At 45.7% G+C, this 13,839-nt stretch overlaps 1 protein-coding gene across 5 annotated transcripts in view; it reads right to left on the bottom strand.

The window, feature by feature from the left end:
* Positions 1-97: 97 nt before the first annotated feature.
* The window catches only part of BCO2 (beta-carotene oxygenase 2), a 33,551-nt gene continuing 19,809 nt past the window's right edge, over positions 98-13,839 (bottom strand). For 4 of the 5 annotated variants that reach the window (XM_071798795.1, XM_071798798.1, XM_065855817.2 and 1 more), the window contains 11 exons: positions 12,215-12,419; positions 10,937-11,148; positions 9,671-9,786; positions 7,673-7,775; positions 6,351-6,479; positions 6,061-6,221; positions 5,339-5,506; positions 2,805-2,942; positions 2,385-2,567; positions 1,363-1,473; positions 98-1,031 (listed from right to left, as the gene is read on the bottom strand). In XM_071798795.1, coding sequence (XP_071654896.1) covers positions 918-1,031; positions 1,363-1,473; positions 2,385-2,567; positions 2,805-2,942; positions 5,339-5,506; positions 6,061-6,221; positions 6,351-6,479; positions 7,673-7,775; positions 9,671-9,786; positions 10,937-11,148; positions 12,215-12,419 — 1,640 coding nt within the window. In that variant the 3' untranslated portion in view covers positions 98-917. The remainder of the gene's footprint in view (positions 1,032-1,362; positions 1,474-2,384; positions 2,568-2,804; positions 2,943-5,338; positions 5,507-6,060; positions 6,222-6,350; positions 6,480-7,672; positions 7,776-9,670; positions 9,787-10,936; positions 11,149-12,214; positions 12,420-13,839) is intronic. The other variant, XM_071798796.1, reaches the window with a different exon arrangement.

The raw sequence follows: 13,839 nt of genomic DNA, 5'->3' as shown, positions 1-13,839 counted from the left end.
GAGTTCCAGAACTGGAGGAGCCTGGGTGATGAAGCAAGCATAGAGAGGCTGAGTTTGATCTGCTCAACTTAAGAGCAAAAGGACATTGAGGCCAGAATGGAGTTTTACATGTTTCCTACAGATTTATTTAGGAGGAAGGCAGGAAATCAGCCATCAGAGCTGCATCCAGCTATGCTGTTTAAGTAGGAGCATGGTGGAAACTTCATGCATGTCTACAAGACCATGCTATATGATAAGTTGTGCATCAGGGCTGCAGCCACTGCCTCTCGTGGCACAGCACAAAGTTGGTGTGGGGCTGGTGAGAGCAGGGAAACAAACTTCATAAGCTTTTATTTGAGGGCACTGTTACTGTGCAAAGAAAAGCACTACATGTAGAGCTTCTGCGAGGCTTTACATCTGCTTTTTGGGGTTCACTGAAGGCAATCTTGACGCAATGGGGATGAAATTGCATACATCCCTTCACTGAACCTACATGTTACTAGTTGGTTTTACTCCTCTCTTCTGCTTTACACATATCTGGCAAAGTCACTGACCAATACGCCAATACTGTCTTCCCTTTCTCTTCCCTTCAGAGCACATAGCTATGAAGGGAAAGTAATGGTCATCTTAATTTCCATTTTCCCCCTTGCAAGCCTTACACGTGGCAGCCATTGTGAACTGCTGCTAACTGGTCTATCGAGACAGCCAGAAAATTAAGATAAAGCAGTGGGCTGTCTGAGTGAAGGGGCTTCTGCCTTCCTCAGACCATTTGCTGCTTACAATATTGTTAGCAGTGTAGCGGTAACTTGGGGGTTATGATAGAGAAAAAGCAGTTCCTTCATGCAGGGCATAATGCAAAGGTGGGAGGCAAAAGAAAGCAGAGGTTTCTTTCTGAGCCCGAGCTGGCTCTGAATTACAGGAGATGACAAGGTCTTTGGTCAGTGGGAAGTAAAGACGCCGTGGAATCCATAAGGCATTTGCACTGGGACTTCTGCTCGCCCCAGTTCTCTGAAGGTTTCTGCATCCAGGACAAGCAGGAAAGCACTTTGGTTCTGCAGGATGAAAAGCAAACCAGAATGAATGCCTAGGCTGAACTTCATTCCACTGCCCAACCCGCTCCATCTGTCACCCACAAGGGAGCCCAGATGTACAGCCAGGCCATACAGACCAAGACTCTAAGACAGTCGGCCAGGAGTCACAGATGCCACTCAAGAAACACTGACATTTCGAGGCACACTCCTATTTGAAGTTGGCCTGGCTGTGCTTGGCAGTTGCAGAGGCACATGGTGCTAGAACCATCTGTCAGAGAGCCTCAAATTCAGCTTTGCAATTTCGAAAGTATAACTAATACTATGTGACTTTGAACCAGCACCAAGAAGTTACCTCAGTGAGGGAGACCACAACAGACAAGATGACTCCACTGTCTTCTGCCGTGGCATTAGGCACTGGCACAAACACGGGCTCTGAGGGGTAGGATCCATCCTCCTGCCAAATCTAGCAAGCACAGTAACATATGGGTGTGTTTCGTTTCATTTCATTAATATTTGTCTGCTCTAGTTAGCAGAGTTGCAAGTCGGAGGGCTCCCCACAAAGATACCCAGGCATACTTTGCACTCCAAGAAACCTATAGTTCAACCTTTTATTTTGATTCCAGTAGTATGATGGTGCCAATGTTGTGACAGCCAGTTGTGCCAGGCATCACGCAAACAGCAAAAAGTGTTCCTATTACTCATTTCACCCAACAGTTTGCATGGGCACAGGCGTAAGCCACAATTTCAGAGAACACTGCCAACCTGTCTGGCACAACCACCCTCATACCATGGTGGTGCAGAGCACGTTGTGCCCAGGTGGTGTGCAGAGAGAGGTACAATGTGGGCAGAGAGGAGATCCATCACCACCACCTCCTGAGGACAGAGCTGCTGCTCCTCCTGCGCCAACAGCACCCAAAGCTGTGCGGAAGGAGGGTGCTCGCTGCAAAACAATCATTATTCCCTCTTTAAGGGAGATACAGGAAAAACCCCAGCTTGTGTTTGGAGCTGGGAAATATCCTAAACTTTGTTTCTTTCCTGAGCCACAAATGCTCTGGCAGTTTATCTCCAACTGCCTATGCTGCTTGGGTATTTCTGTACCGTCTAAGAGACGACGACTCTTTGGCCTGGAAGACGCATCCGTACTTTACCCAACCCTTTTTGTTCCACCATCTACCTAAGAACCTGGAGTGATCTCCTCTCCTGGTGAGTGTGCCACATTCATGAAGTGCAAGGTGAGAGGTGAAATCAGGAACCTGCTCTCAGACCCATATGAATGAAGATCCCTAAAGAATAAAGTGCCTAGTAAATGATGTATCTTCAAGGGCAGTTCAGCGGAATGACTCCTATGACTGAAAGAGGATAACATCACCTCACCTTGAAATTCTTGGTCTCCACGTCAACCTTGATCAAGGAATCTCCAACCAAATGCCGAAAACCACACCCGTAGAAGTAACGGTACCTCCTGCCATTGTACCGAGAGTAGTTGATCTGGGGGAACTCCAGGCCCCCAACCTTTTCAAATCCCTCAGGGTGGAGATTTTCATGTGTGCACCAGACCTAGAGGAAGCATGACACCAGTGTCAGTTTAGCTTTGGCTGATCAGAAGACCTGACAGGTCCCACTAACCCACTGCACAACCATCACGGAGAAGAAACGTTTAAAGGTGAGCCTGACAATCACACAGAGGCGAGTAGAAGCACCAATTCCATCTCCCTTACCTGCTTCACTCCAACAACTGACTCACCATTGCAGACCACAGCCATAAACACCGTTACACAAGTCTTTGATACATACCTTGCCATCTGTGTCTTTCACAGCCCTTGCCAACGTATAAGAAAGCGGGTTCAGGTTCTTGCCCACAGGTGTGTCTGCATTCACGTTCAGTGGGAGCACAAAGCGACGCGGGAAAGCTCGGGATATTGAGTCATAAATCTGTTACGGAGACAGAAAGTTACAGTGATGGAGAGAGGACAGTGCCACTTTGAGCTAAGTGCCCTTTTTGGGAACAATTCTGAAGTTTTGGACATTCCTCCCACCCCTGAAATATTATTCTTCTTTCTATTACGTGTTTTAGCAAGTTCTGGTAAGGGCTCTGCTTGTTCCAGTACTTTACAGCAGAAAACAAAAAGCTTATTAAATGAGTCAGCATGCTTTGACAGTAATTAGTGCTGTGTTGGGTATGCAAATCACTGCTATTCTCCAAATCCAGCACTGGGAGCATACGCCGCGCTATATCATATTCAGTTAGAACAGACTTGCGTTGACTGTTTTTGCAGCCTATCCACACGTGTCCTGCTGACTCTGTGACTCAGGCTCTTCTTGCCTCATCAAAACCATGGGCTAACAGAGGAATTACAGCAAACAGGACCCTCCATAGCACGAGTGAGCAGAGGAGACACCCCTGCTGGAAACGCACCCTCTACAGCCTTAGTGGTGATGAGTGGCAGTCACACTTTGGAAGCCTGAGACTGAACAAAGCACTGAATAATTCCCCATTATTTTAAATAGTATGAGCTATGCATGGAAAAATAACTTTCTACGTATGTAAGCTGCATGCTGTTTTAGAAGAAAAACTGCTTGACTTCGTGGGATAACAGCATGATGTGAATACTGACCATACTGCTGGCTGTGAAGTTAATGGGAGGAGGGGTTTGTCCAGATCAGGACTGGAAATATCTGACTAATGCTCTACATCAGTCCCTGGAGGCGCTTCCCTCTGCCCTGGACAATGAGGTGAGCAGAAGGGCACTACTGGACCTCAGTTCAATGCCTGAAGTTGGCCTGCATGGTTTCCTCTTCTGTTCTCAGGTACACGTGGACTTCACGTTTGGGAAGTCTAGGGTAGTGGTGGATTCTCTTGGCAAACAGGCAGCCCTGAGTGGGGCACATTCAGCAGGTTGCACAAGAGGAATAATTCCACCCCATTGCCATTAATGCTCTGTTCAAGCCAAGTTCAGAACCCATAAGACTTCCAAATATTATGCCTTCTAGTTAAAACTAGTGCCAAGGACCCTGTTTTGGTGTTTTTCAGTTACTTCAACCTGTGACTCACCAGTTCAACCTGAAACTTCACTGTGATCATATGTGTTAATCTCCAAACCCTATTTTCAAAGCTTATATGGTTTGTGTACCCACAGTAAACTTACTGGTTGAGGAACTCTACCAGACAAAATATAGATTACTTCGCGAGCAAAAGCCCTAAAATGATTTGGGGAAAGCAGACAAAGCATGCTCGGGCATGCCCTGGGCTTCTGGTGCAGCGTAAATTCAAGATTCTGTTCTGAAATGACTCGGACTCACGTGTGTGTTACAGTTTAATGGCTTTAATGGCTATGCTACTTGTCAGTTGAAGAATGTGGGCGTTGGAAACACACGCCCAATGTTGACAAAAGGAAATCTTCAGGCAAATTATAGTTCTTTTGCGCTCAGAGAAGGTTGAACAAAAGCTGGAGGCAATTTCCAAAGCAAATGGTCTTATTAACATTTTGCTGTTACGCTCACCACATCTTCACAAAAAAACAACAGAGGAAAGCAAACCAAAATGAGCCTACGGGGACCCAATCTATACATTTTTCAGATCAGAACAGACTTGCTTCTGGAGAGCTCAGGACATGGACAGAGAAAGCTCAGGTTTGTTTGAACAGGTGGTGGAGATGCCTGCCCATTCGCCACGATGGGCTGGGTTACCCATAAACACACCTGCAGAACAAGAAACTGAGAGCACCCCCACTTTTCCATTGTGTGACCTATGCAAAATAATGCCCCTTACTTGGCTTTAAATGGTGCTTTTGACAGAGCTGACCATAATAAGTGATTTAGGAGTATGAGGGCATGCTGTCCTGAGGTGAATGTAAAGAACAATGCAGGGGTTTCTGTGATGTTTGTGTTCCTGAGATTTACATAATAAAGGCTGGTTTTCTGAAGTGATGCCTTTAAACAACAGGGTTTCTTTTTCCTTTGCCTTTTAAAAGCCATGGAAAAGCTTATTTTGCATACTTTCTCGAGGGAAAATTTTATTACGCGGGGATATGGAAAATGAGTTTTGTTAAAATGAGATTTGGAAACAGAAGTACATCCTGCCAGGCTATGGAGACCTGTGTCACACACCAGCTTTAAAAGTTACAAGGAAACTCTTCATGGAGATTGTCTGCTAAGAGATTTAAAAGGAAAGAAAAATACCAACGTATCAGTAGATCATAATTGTAGTTCTTCCACATAGCCATGGTTCCTTTCCTTTCCTTGTGGTCCTCTGTAGTATTCTCCATTCCACTAACTTGAACCTTGCTTCAGAAAAGTGATCCTACGCAACACGAGCGCAGAGGTCTTACCTGGTCCAGACCTTCCCCGCTCCTCCGCAGGTTCTGGAGTTTGTACATAGCCAAAGTTGTCCCATCGTCCTGGCAGCACAGGTCAAGGACCACGCAGCCGTGATCTTCAAAGGCATTGATTTGATGGAAAGTAGCGAAGGGCTTGCTGTACCACTGCCCCGGCAGCACCTGCAGCGACCACCAGAGAGGCTACATTTCCTCTCCAAAGATCCAAGCCATGCCTCAGAGACTTTGCTCTTGTTTCCCCCATTTAATTCCCCACTCATTCCTTGGTATTTGTGTCCTTGCATTACTATAGAATGGCTGCTTTAAGCCAGTAAGTAGGCAAAACCAGATGAAGAAAAGCCGAAACGTAAAGCAGCCCTTTGCTGCTCTGCCTCCATCTCTAAAGCATCATTCCCAGGCTGTAACTGGCATTTTTATATTACTCCTTAGTGCTTGGTAACTGCATTTCAGGCCCTGTGCTGCTGTGCTAGGAACCCCAAACTGCTTATTTCTACCCGTTCTTTTAGGACTGATAAAGAAATGAATCAATAGAGAGGAAAATGCACAAGGCAATCCCTATTGTAGTAAACCTACACCCATGCTTATAAAGCTTATATTCCAGTGCTTCTGGATTGATTCATACAGCTACCTGTGGCTGCTATCCAGTGTTCTTCTCTTGGGACTTAAGATTCCAGCTACAGCTGCAGAACTGCTGGAAAGGCCCCAAATCCACCTACCTCCCCAGTGTGCTTGTTCACCACATGGAAGCAAGTGTTGTACTGAGGCTCCCAGCTTATCCCATCAATGATGGCTTTCCCACGAAGCTTGGAAGTGATAATCTGCAACAGATTTAGCTTGATGGGCTGCTCAATGAAAATGATGTAGTTTTCACTCATTCCTGAGAAGAGAAGGAAGGAGACATCATGAGACAGTTTAAAAGAAGAATCTCGGGGGCAGAGGACAGTGAGCAGCCCTTTCTGCCGTGCAATAGGCTAAATACGGAGTCTGAGATAGAAAGCGTTCTTACCGAAGCTGTGATAGTAGGAGGGTTTCAGCTTATCCATTGGAGCAATGGAGCACAACACTTTTGCTCCCTCTAACGTGTCACTACAGTTGGACTTCTGTGGAGGGACCTGGATGATATTATAGCTAGACCCTGGAAAGGAATAACCAAAGTTCAACACCACCGAGATGCGAGACTGTCCACATCCATCAAACCAAAGCCAGGCTCTGTTCTCTTCTGTTTCCCTAGAATGCCAGGAACCGCTGTCACCGCTAAACTGAGCGGAAAATAAAAATACAGTATTCAAGTCAATAAAACAGAGGATTGCTTAGCAAAAAAACAAGAACTAAAACAACACAAAACCAAAACCAACCAATAACGCTTGAAAAGGTCTTCTCAGTCTGGCAGACTACCATCTATCTGCAATACATTCCTTATGCTAACTTCGAGAATCCTGTAATAACAGGATCAGGAAGTTCATAGCTTGTATACCAAAGGAAATGAAAACTTTGAGCCTTGGTGACGACTGATGCTCATTTCACAAACCTGAGCATATGGGCAGGAAAGGATGGCATCTTTGAATAATAATCTATGGTTTGGCCTCTCCAGCTGAAAACAGCAGGTGCTGCACAGCTCGATACTGCTAAAGCCAAAAGGAAATTAAACAGCAAGAATGAAAAATGGTCAAGACTGGGCAAGCGTTCAGTGAACTGAAACCAGCCTGAGGTCTCATAATAAAGGGCAATGGCTGTTTTCGCAGCCCTCGGGCACCTGAAAAAGAAGGCTTTCATGTAACTAACAGTGAATGCCAGCTCCGAGCAGCCATGTCGGTGTAACTAGATCACAACTGGACGTGACGCTCATTGTTTTGGGAGCTACAAAAAATAGCCTAGAAAATTCAGCTTCACTCTAAGACAGCCAGGTCACTGCAATGACTTCCACCTTCTCTCCTGTATAAACCCTTATGGTCCTTATTAAAAGCCAATTATTGTAAGCGGCAAACACATGGCTGACTGGAACAATTCTTCCGATGAGGCTTCAGTGCTGGGTGGGACTTAAAAAAATCATTCTCCTGTTTTCCATCAAAGCTTGGGAGAGGAAGAGTGGAATGTGGTGGATATTCACAGGCCAGTGTCAGAAGCATCTGAAACTAATTGCTGAGAGAAGCCATTTTTATGGGACAGACTGACATTCTGAAATAAGAACTAATATGGTTTGCCACCATTCTGACACAAAGAGAAACAGCAGTTCCAAGGTCTCTTTAGACACTGAAGTTTCGTCAACAACTGCTCCTTGAAGCAACAGCAAGAAGCACCCTGTACGCCCTGCCCACAAACCAGTCTTACCGTGCTTCCCATAGGAATTGCCCATGTTGTATGTTGTCCCATCAGGCTCATAATGAGGATGAGCAGTGGCCCCATTCACTGCAACAAATTTGCTCCAGTCCACCTGCAAATGTCAAAGTGTTTCTGTCAATAAGAAGTTTCCTGTTGCTCTGTACAAGCCACAGACTTTCTAAATGTTGGGTTTGATGATTGAGGCCCTAATGTGGGATCCGGACTTAAGCCTTCATCTTCCCAGTGATCTTCCTGAAGTCCTTGACACTGACCACTGTTTCTCTCTGGTTTAGTCCTGTCGGTAAAATGGGACTAACAGCTCTAGTTGTTCCTCTAGGAGACACGAACATGACCAACGGCAGGAAGTGCTGACACAGCAGCAATGTTGCCAACATGAGCATTTTAGCTGGGACCCTATGTGATAACGACTGACAGGCACGAGTGAAGAGACAGCCATTGCCCCAAAAGCCACCAACTTTTATGAAAATACCCATAACTAAGTGACAGTGTTTACCCTCCTCACAGAGAAAGGAACTGCTCTGTCTATGGCTCGAAGGAACAGTCAGGGCAAATGTACGATTGTAGGACAGTTCACATGTACCCCAGCTCCTGGTTTTGGATACGGTTTGGGCTCAGACAGTGGAGGGGACGTACTGGGAAGAACGTCTGAAGGGAAAAGTTGGAGGAAGATCAAACCATGGAAACGTTAAAGCATGGAAGATACACTTCTTTTCTAAAGTTTAAAAAAATAATGGCTTTAAATATCCCACCTGAGACCCTTTTGGAGGCTGCAGTAAAAAAATTGCCACACCAGAAGCTTATAAAACCATGTCCTGTTATAGTGTCTCAAATGGGAGAGTCTAACTATGAAATCATCCCTTCCATTTCTTCACTTAGCCAAAAAAACCCACCAGTCTGCATCTAAAATGCAGCTGAAGGGGATTTCTTTTTAATGACAAGATGGCTCAACAGAGCTGAACATTCAAACTAAAAATGCCTACGCATCTTTTCATCGCTGCGTTATGGTTTACAAAACAGATAAACCAGCAAATCATCAAACTCTCCATTTCAATATGACAGTAACTCAGAGCACTTCATAAACAGTTTCTTTGTGACTCACAGCTGATCCCAAAGGGAGGAAGGGACTCCTGGGATGCTTCCCTTGAGATCTGAGGGTGTGCTAAGCCTGGTATTCTGTGGCATTAAATAGTCCCTGGTAACATATGGGCACAGCAGTAAATACTGGCACCAGAATGGCAGAATCCTTCCTCAGTCCTTTCCACTATTTTCCAGCCCAGCAAATGTCCAAATCACCTCTGAGGCTGCAGGAAGGGGGACCTATAGCTTATGCTGTCATTTCGCAAGTCATGTTTCTCCCTCACATACAGCCACGTTCCTGTGAGGTGATGGACAGAATATATAGGAAGACTCCTACACTGACTTTTTGTTCATTTGCTAGCATGGGAGCAAGTAAAGTGGCAGCTGAACTTTGACTTTACAGTGACTTCTCCCCCAATGTGCAGCAGAGGTTTTAGTGAGGACTTCGAAGGGCCATTTCGGAGTCTTTAAAGCTGGGGGTGTAAGGAGGTGCAAGGAACCGAGAGGAAGAATGAGGAGATAGGACGAGAATACAGATCTGAGATCAGTGATGTTAACCGGTTCCTCTCTGCACTGTTATTCTTCACACACTGATAGGTACAGACAAGCCCAGACAAGCAGTGTGTGCACCGGAGGAACGCCAGCTGTACCCGAGCGGAAATGAATATATCTGCCTGTCCCCTGGCTTGTGACAGTGGCAATGACTCTGTTTTCACTCTCAAGAGTTGCCTTATCGCTAAGAAGATGTTTCAGGGACTCTGCACACCGCGAAGAGATGCTTGTGGCTATGGGCCAGAACTACAGTGATCATTTCCTTCGGAATCCGGGTTCCCCCTTGCTGCTCTTAGAAACAACAGGGAGTGATTCTCCTGCAGCATAAGCTGACCCCCTTATCCCAGCTGCCCGAACCTTTTCCTTCGTTTCAAGCGTTTCCGGGTCCACTTTGTACATGAAGATGTTCTCATTGCTGACATAATAGTCTCCTTTATACACAACGTAGTTCACACTGGCATTGTCACTTGGTTCTGAAATGAAATCCCACAGTTGTACACAAGCTCATGTCACATTACAACAAGTTAGACATGTTTAAACAAATAAACCCATTTGCAATGACACTAATCCCTCTGTGATTGATTAGAAATATCTCACTAATCTACAAAGGCACTCAGGAAACTGTCTGCACAGGTGAGCTCAGGATAAAAGGACAAGGACCGGTTCCTGTGGAAATCACTGGAGCGATGTCAAGAAAAATCTTCATACTTCCAGATGCCCTTTGGTTCTGAGCTGTTATTTCTTTGTGTCTCTCTCCTTTCTTCCCCAGCCGAAGTCCTCTCTGACAGCCACATGAGAGTGCCACGATTGATTCACAGCATTGGAAATGAGAGGCAAGGCTTGAAGCTACAGCTCGGGCTGAGGGGAGGGCAGGGATGCTCTTTGTGTGGCAGGGCTTGGATAGGGAATGCTGCTTCTTCCCTGTTCTCTTTAGAACTGAATAGGGAGATGCCTTTTCAGAGCTACACATGCAGACCAATGAGGGAAGGTATGAGCACCTTTGCAAAGCACAGATGACATGGCAGAATAGGATCCATCTCCTCGGGGATTAGAAGAAGCAGAATATGGTCACATACACGAGCAAGCTGCAAACTTTATGCCTGTTCTGGTTTTAGTGAAGAGTACTTCACTTGCATTTAAGCCTGTTTCTTTCCTGACATACACAGAATCCTATAGGAAATGGTGCTTCCATTCCTGTGCAATACCATCTCTCGCCCTACTCGTATCATCTCCTGCACCTTTGTACAGGAAGGGAAGGATTATCCCACTTAGCCAGGCAGGGTGTTCTAAGGGCAAAGCTGTGTCTCAGGTAGAACAGCGGATTGTAATGCTCATTATCAGGACTGCACATGGTGTTCTTCGGGAAAGACTGCTGTTGGAAATTCGCAACAAACTGTGGAACTGTGTGAGCTGAAGCCACACTAAAACATTAAACTGAATGTGCCTTGGCCAGCTAAGTCTGACACCAACTTGCATTTTTGTTGTTGCTCCGAGGGGCCATCGTTCAAGAAAAACACGAGCAGCAAATAGGCCTACCAGACTTCCTCACATCCCGTGTAAACCTAACCACAAGTTCCCCAAGAAAACCTCAGCACACTTCTTATTTCTTAGAATCCCTCTTACGTGGCATCTCGAAGCGTGACACGAAGCGCCCAAAGACACTCTTGCACGGGTCTGGCATGGCCAGCGTCCCGAATTCTGAGACCACGATGCGGTTGTGCTGGCTGTTAGTCAGGTAGGAGCTGCTCTGCAGAAACTTGCTCCGGTACGTCACCGTGCCACCCTCCAGCTGGAACTGGTGCAGCAGGGCCATGCCGTCAAACCAATGGTTAAACCTTCAAGAAAAGATAAATAAGAAAAGATAAGCAAGAGCTGGGCACCGTATGGTGTTCTCCCTCTTGCCTTTGGGTTGGTTATTGTTTGTAAAAAGCTAATGCCCAGATCCCCTGACCATTCAAACATGCATAACCTTGTGATGAGTCTGGAAAAACGTGTGAATTTAGTGGAACGAATCCAGTGTATTTGCAGCCATGGGACCTGAAGTTGGATGCTGACTTTCAATGAGATTTGTGCTCCCTATATTACTTTTGAAAGTGGACAACGGGGACTTCTGAAAACACTGTGGGTAGGTTTTTTGGGTGAAATAATCTATACTGGTAAACCAACCACTCCACAGAGTTCTGCACAGGGAACAGAAATGGTGCTTTACTGTACAACTGTATGTACAACAAAAATGGAAATTATTACCAAAAGCCCAAGTACATAAGAAGGAGCCTTTAGCGCTCAGCTGTTTGCAGGATGTTATTCTCTCCAAAATGAGAAGGCTCTGAGACCTTGAGAAAACCTTATGGTCTATCTCCAGAAATAGGATAAAATGATCACCTTTGGCCAGCTGCTGCCATCAGCTCTCTTTGGAGGAAGAGCCAGGTTTGTCAGTCAGCTAGAATGGCAGATTCCAAGCCAAAGGCGGTAGTTGCCTTCTTGAAATAGTTTATTATTTTTTAAAATGAGGTGGACTCGATTCTAAAGCAACTCACGCAATTTAGTGCAATCCTGCCCTGGATTTCAGAGCGCTCGTGGGATGGACTTTTGTTAGTGACAAAGGACTAGGAGTGTGGATGTTTTAATCCCCGGCTCTGTTCCCTCATTATATCATTCTGAGTAGGTCACAGCCTCTCTGTGACTCAGCTGCTCCAACCTTAATAAGCTAACCGTGCTCCTATTTTCAGAGCCACTGGGAGTTTCCAGATGAGGGAGCAACTGTTCTTAAAGAACGATAACACATGCGTTTCTCCCTTGACTTACTTAAAAAGAAACCACAACATGCTCCAAACCGTGTGAGACATTTAGGGGAGGTCCCTTTAGAGGAGATCAGGCCAAACTCACCAAACCTGGACTTACTTCTCCTCACCAAACTCAAACTTCCCAGGGCCATTCCTCAGCAGATTGCCGTTAATCCATTTGGGAATGTGTCCTTTGATCTTTGCTGGGATGGGTTGAGGGGTCTCCTCCACTGTCTGGATTAGGGGGGAAATGCATTGCAGACCCTTGGGGCTGTGGAAGGTGATTTGCCCTTTTGCTGGGCTGAGCAGGAGATTCTTTGAACCTGCAAAGGAAACAATGAGAACAAAAAGCAGGTAACTGAGATTTGCGCTTAAACAAACAGGCAGCTGTTGGAGCCGGAGTTTGAATGTCTAGAAGAGCGTTCAGCATTCCGCAAGCAGCGAAGCTGCAGTGGATATTCAAACTAAAGCTGTGTTCCTGAAATACCTCACCCGTCCAGAGGGAGCTGAAAATCCAGTGGATTTAACTCTTCTGTCATTAATCCATTAGGGACACCTGTTCTGCAGCCCAAAGGAGATAATAAAAATACATGACGATAAGAGCAAACTTTTACTAAAGAAGCTGGTAGTTGGAATGTATTTCAATAAGAAACTGAGAGCAGCTTAACATAGGGATATTTATTACAAGAACCTGTGAGGCTGCACAAAGAAATCTCTTCCAAGGTGGGATGATACACAGAGTGGTGTTGAGGGGGAGCCCTTACAATAATCCCACGGTGATTTCTGACCAGCAGGCTGCTCAAGAAAGGGACAGGAAGGCGCTGGTGTGAGTGCTGCAGCTGGAAGCCACAAGCAGAAGGATGTAATTAGGCACCTCGTAAAGCAGCACACGTTGCCTTTACCCCACAACGCTGCCAAAAGCAAGGCATCTGCATTCTAAAACACCCTCAGGTTTACCATGGTATCATAACCATGGGTGAGTCAGAGAAATAGAAGAGACTGTACATACTAGGACATATTTCCCCAGGACTGGTAATCTAATCAGCCATCCCCGAGGAGTTTCCAGGTGTGCAGAGAAGAGAGAGAAAAAGCCCGCAGCTCCCTAGGAAGAACACGCCACGGGACAACAGTAGTCCCAGCGAACTGCTCTCAACGCAGGCAAGCCACAGCTTGTCACACAGCAAATATCACAAACATGATGCCCTGTTTCCCTGAAAATAAGACAGGATCTTATATTAATTTTTGCTCCAAAAGATGCTTACTTTCTTACACGTATAGTTGCCTGGACACTATTTAAATTGACTTTTTAAACAAACTGCAACTAGGGCTTATTTTTGGAGTGGGGCTTATATTTTAAGCATCCTCAATCTTGAAAAAATCAAGCTAGGGCTTATTTTTGAGGTAGGGCTTATTTTCAGGGAAACAGGGTGTTAAAACCCCAAAGTCTTGGAATATGGGTTGTCAAATATAGGTTGCCATATTTTCTCTGCATGGTGCACGGAGGACTCTGTGGAGCTGGCATTGTTTGAAATGCAGACCAGAAGCTCAGAGGCTACTGCAAGGTGCACAGGTCAGTTCTCAAACCCACCAGCACTCTCTGATTTCATAAGCTCCGAACGGCAATCGCTGCCTTTTCCCCCTTGCACAGAACCAAAGAAAACAAACCCACAGCCACCAAAGAAAATGGAAGGCAGGAAGAACACAAATGAAACTGAGCTGAAACACATTTACAGGACATGACAA

Source organism: Patagioenas fasciata, chromosome 24 (genome assembly GCF_037038585.1).
Source record: "Patagioenas fasciata isolate bPatFas1 chromosome 24, bPatFas1.hap1, whole genome shotgun sequence".
Classification (NCBI taxonomy): Eukaryota; Metazoa; Chordata; class Aves; order Columbiformes; family Columbidae; genus Patagioenas; species Patagioenas fasciata.
Note: the sequence above shows the minus strand (reverse complement) of the source record. Positions and strands in the feature narration are given on the sequence as shown.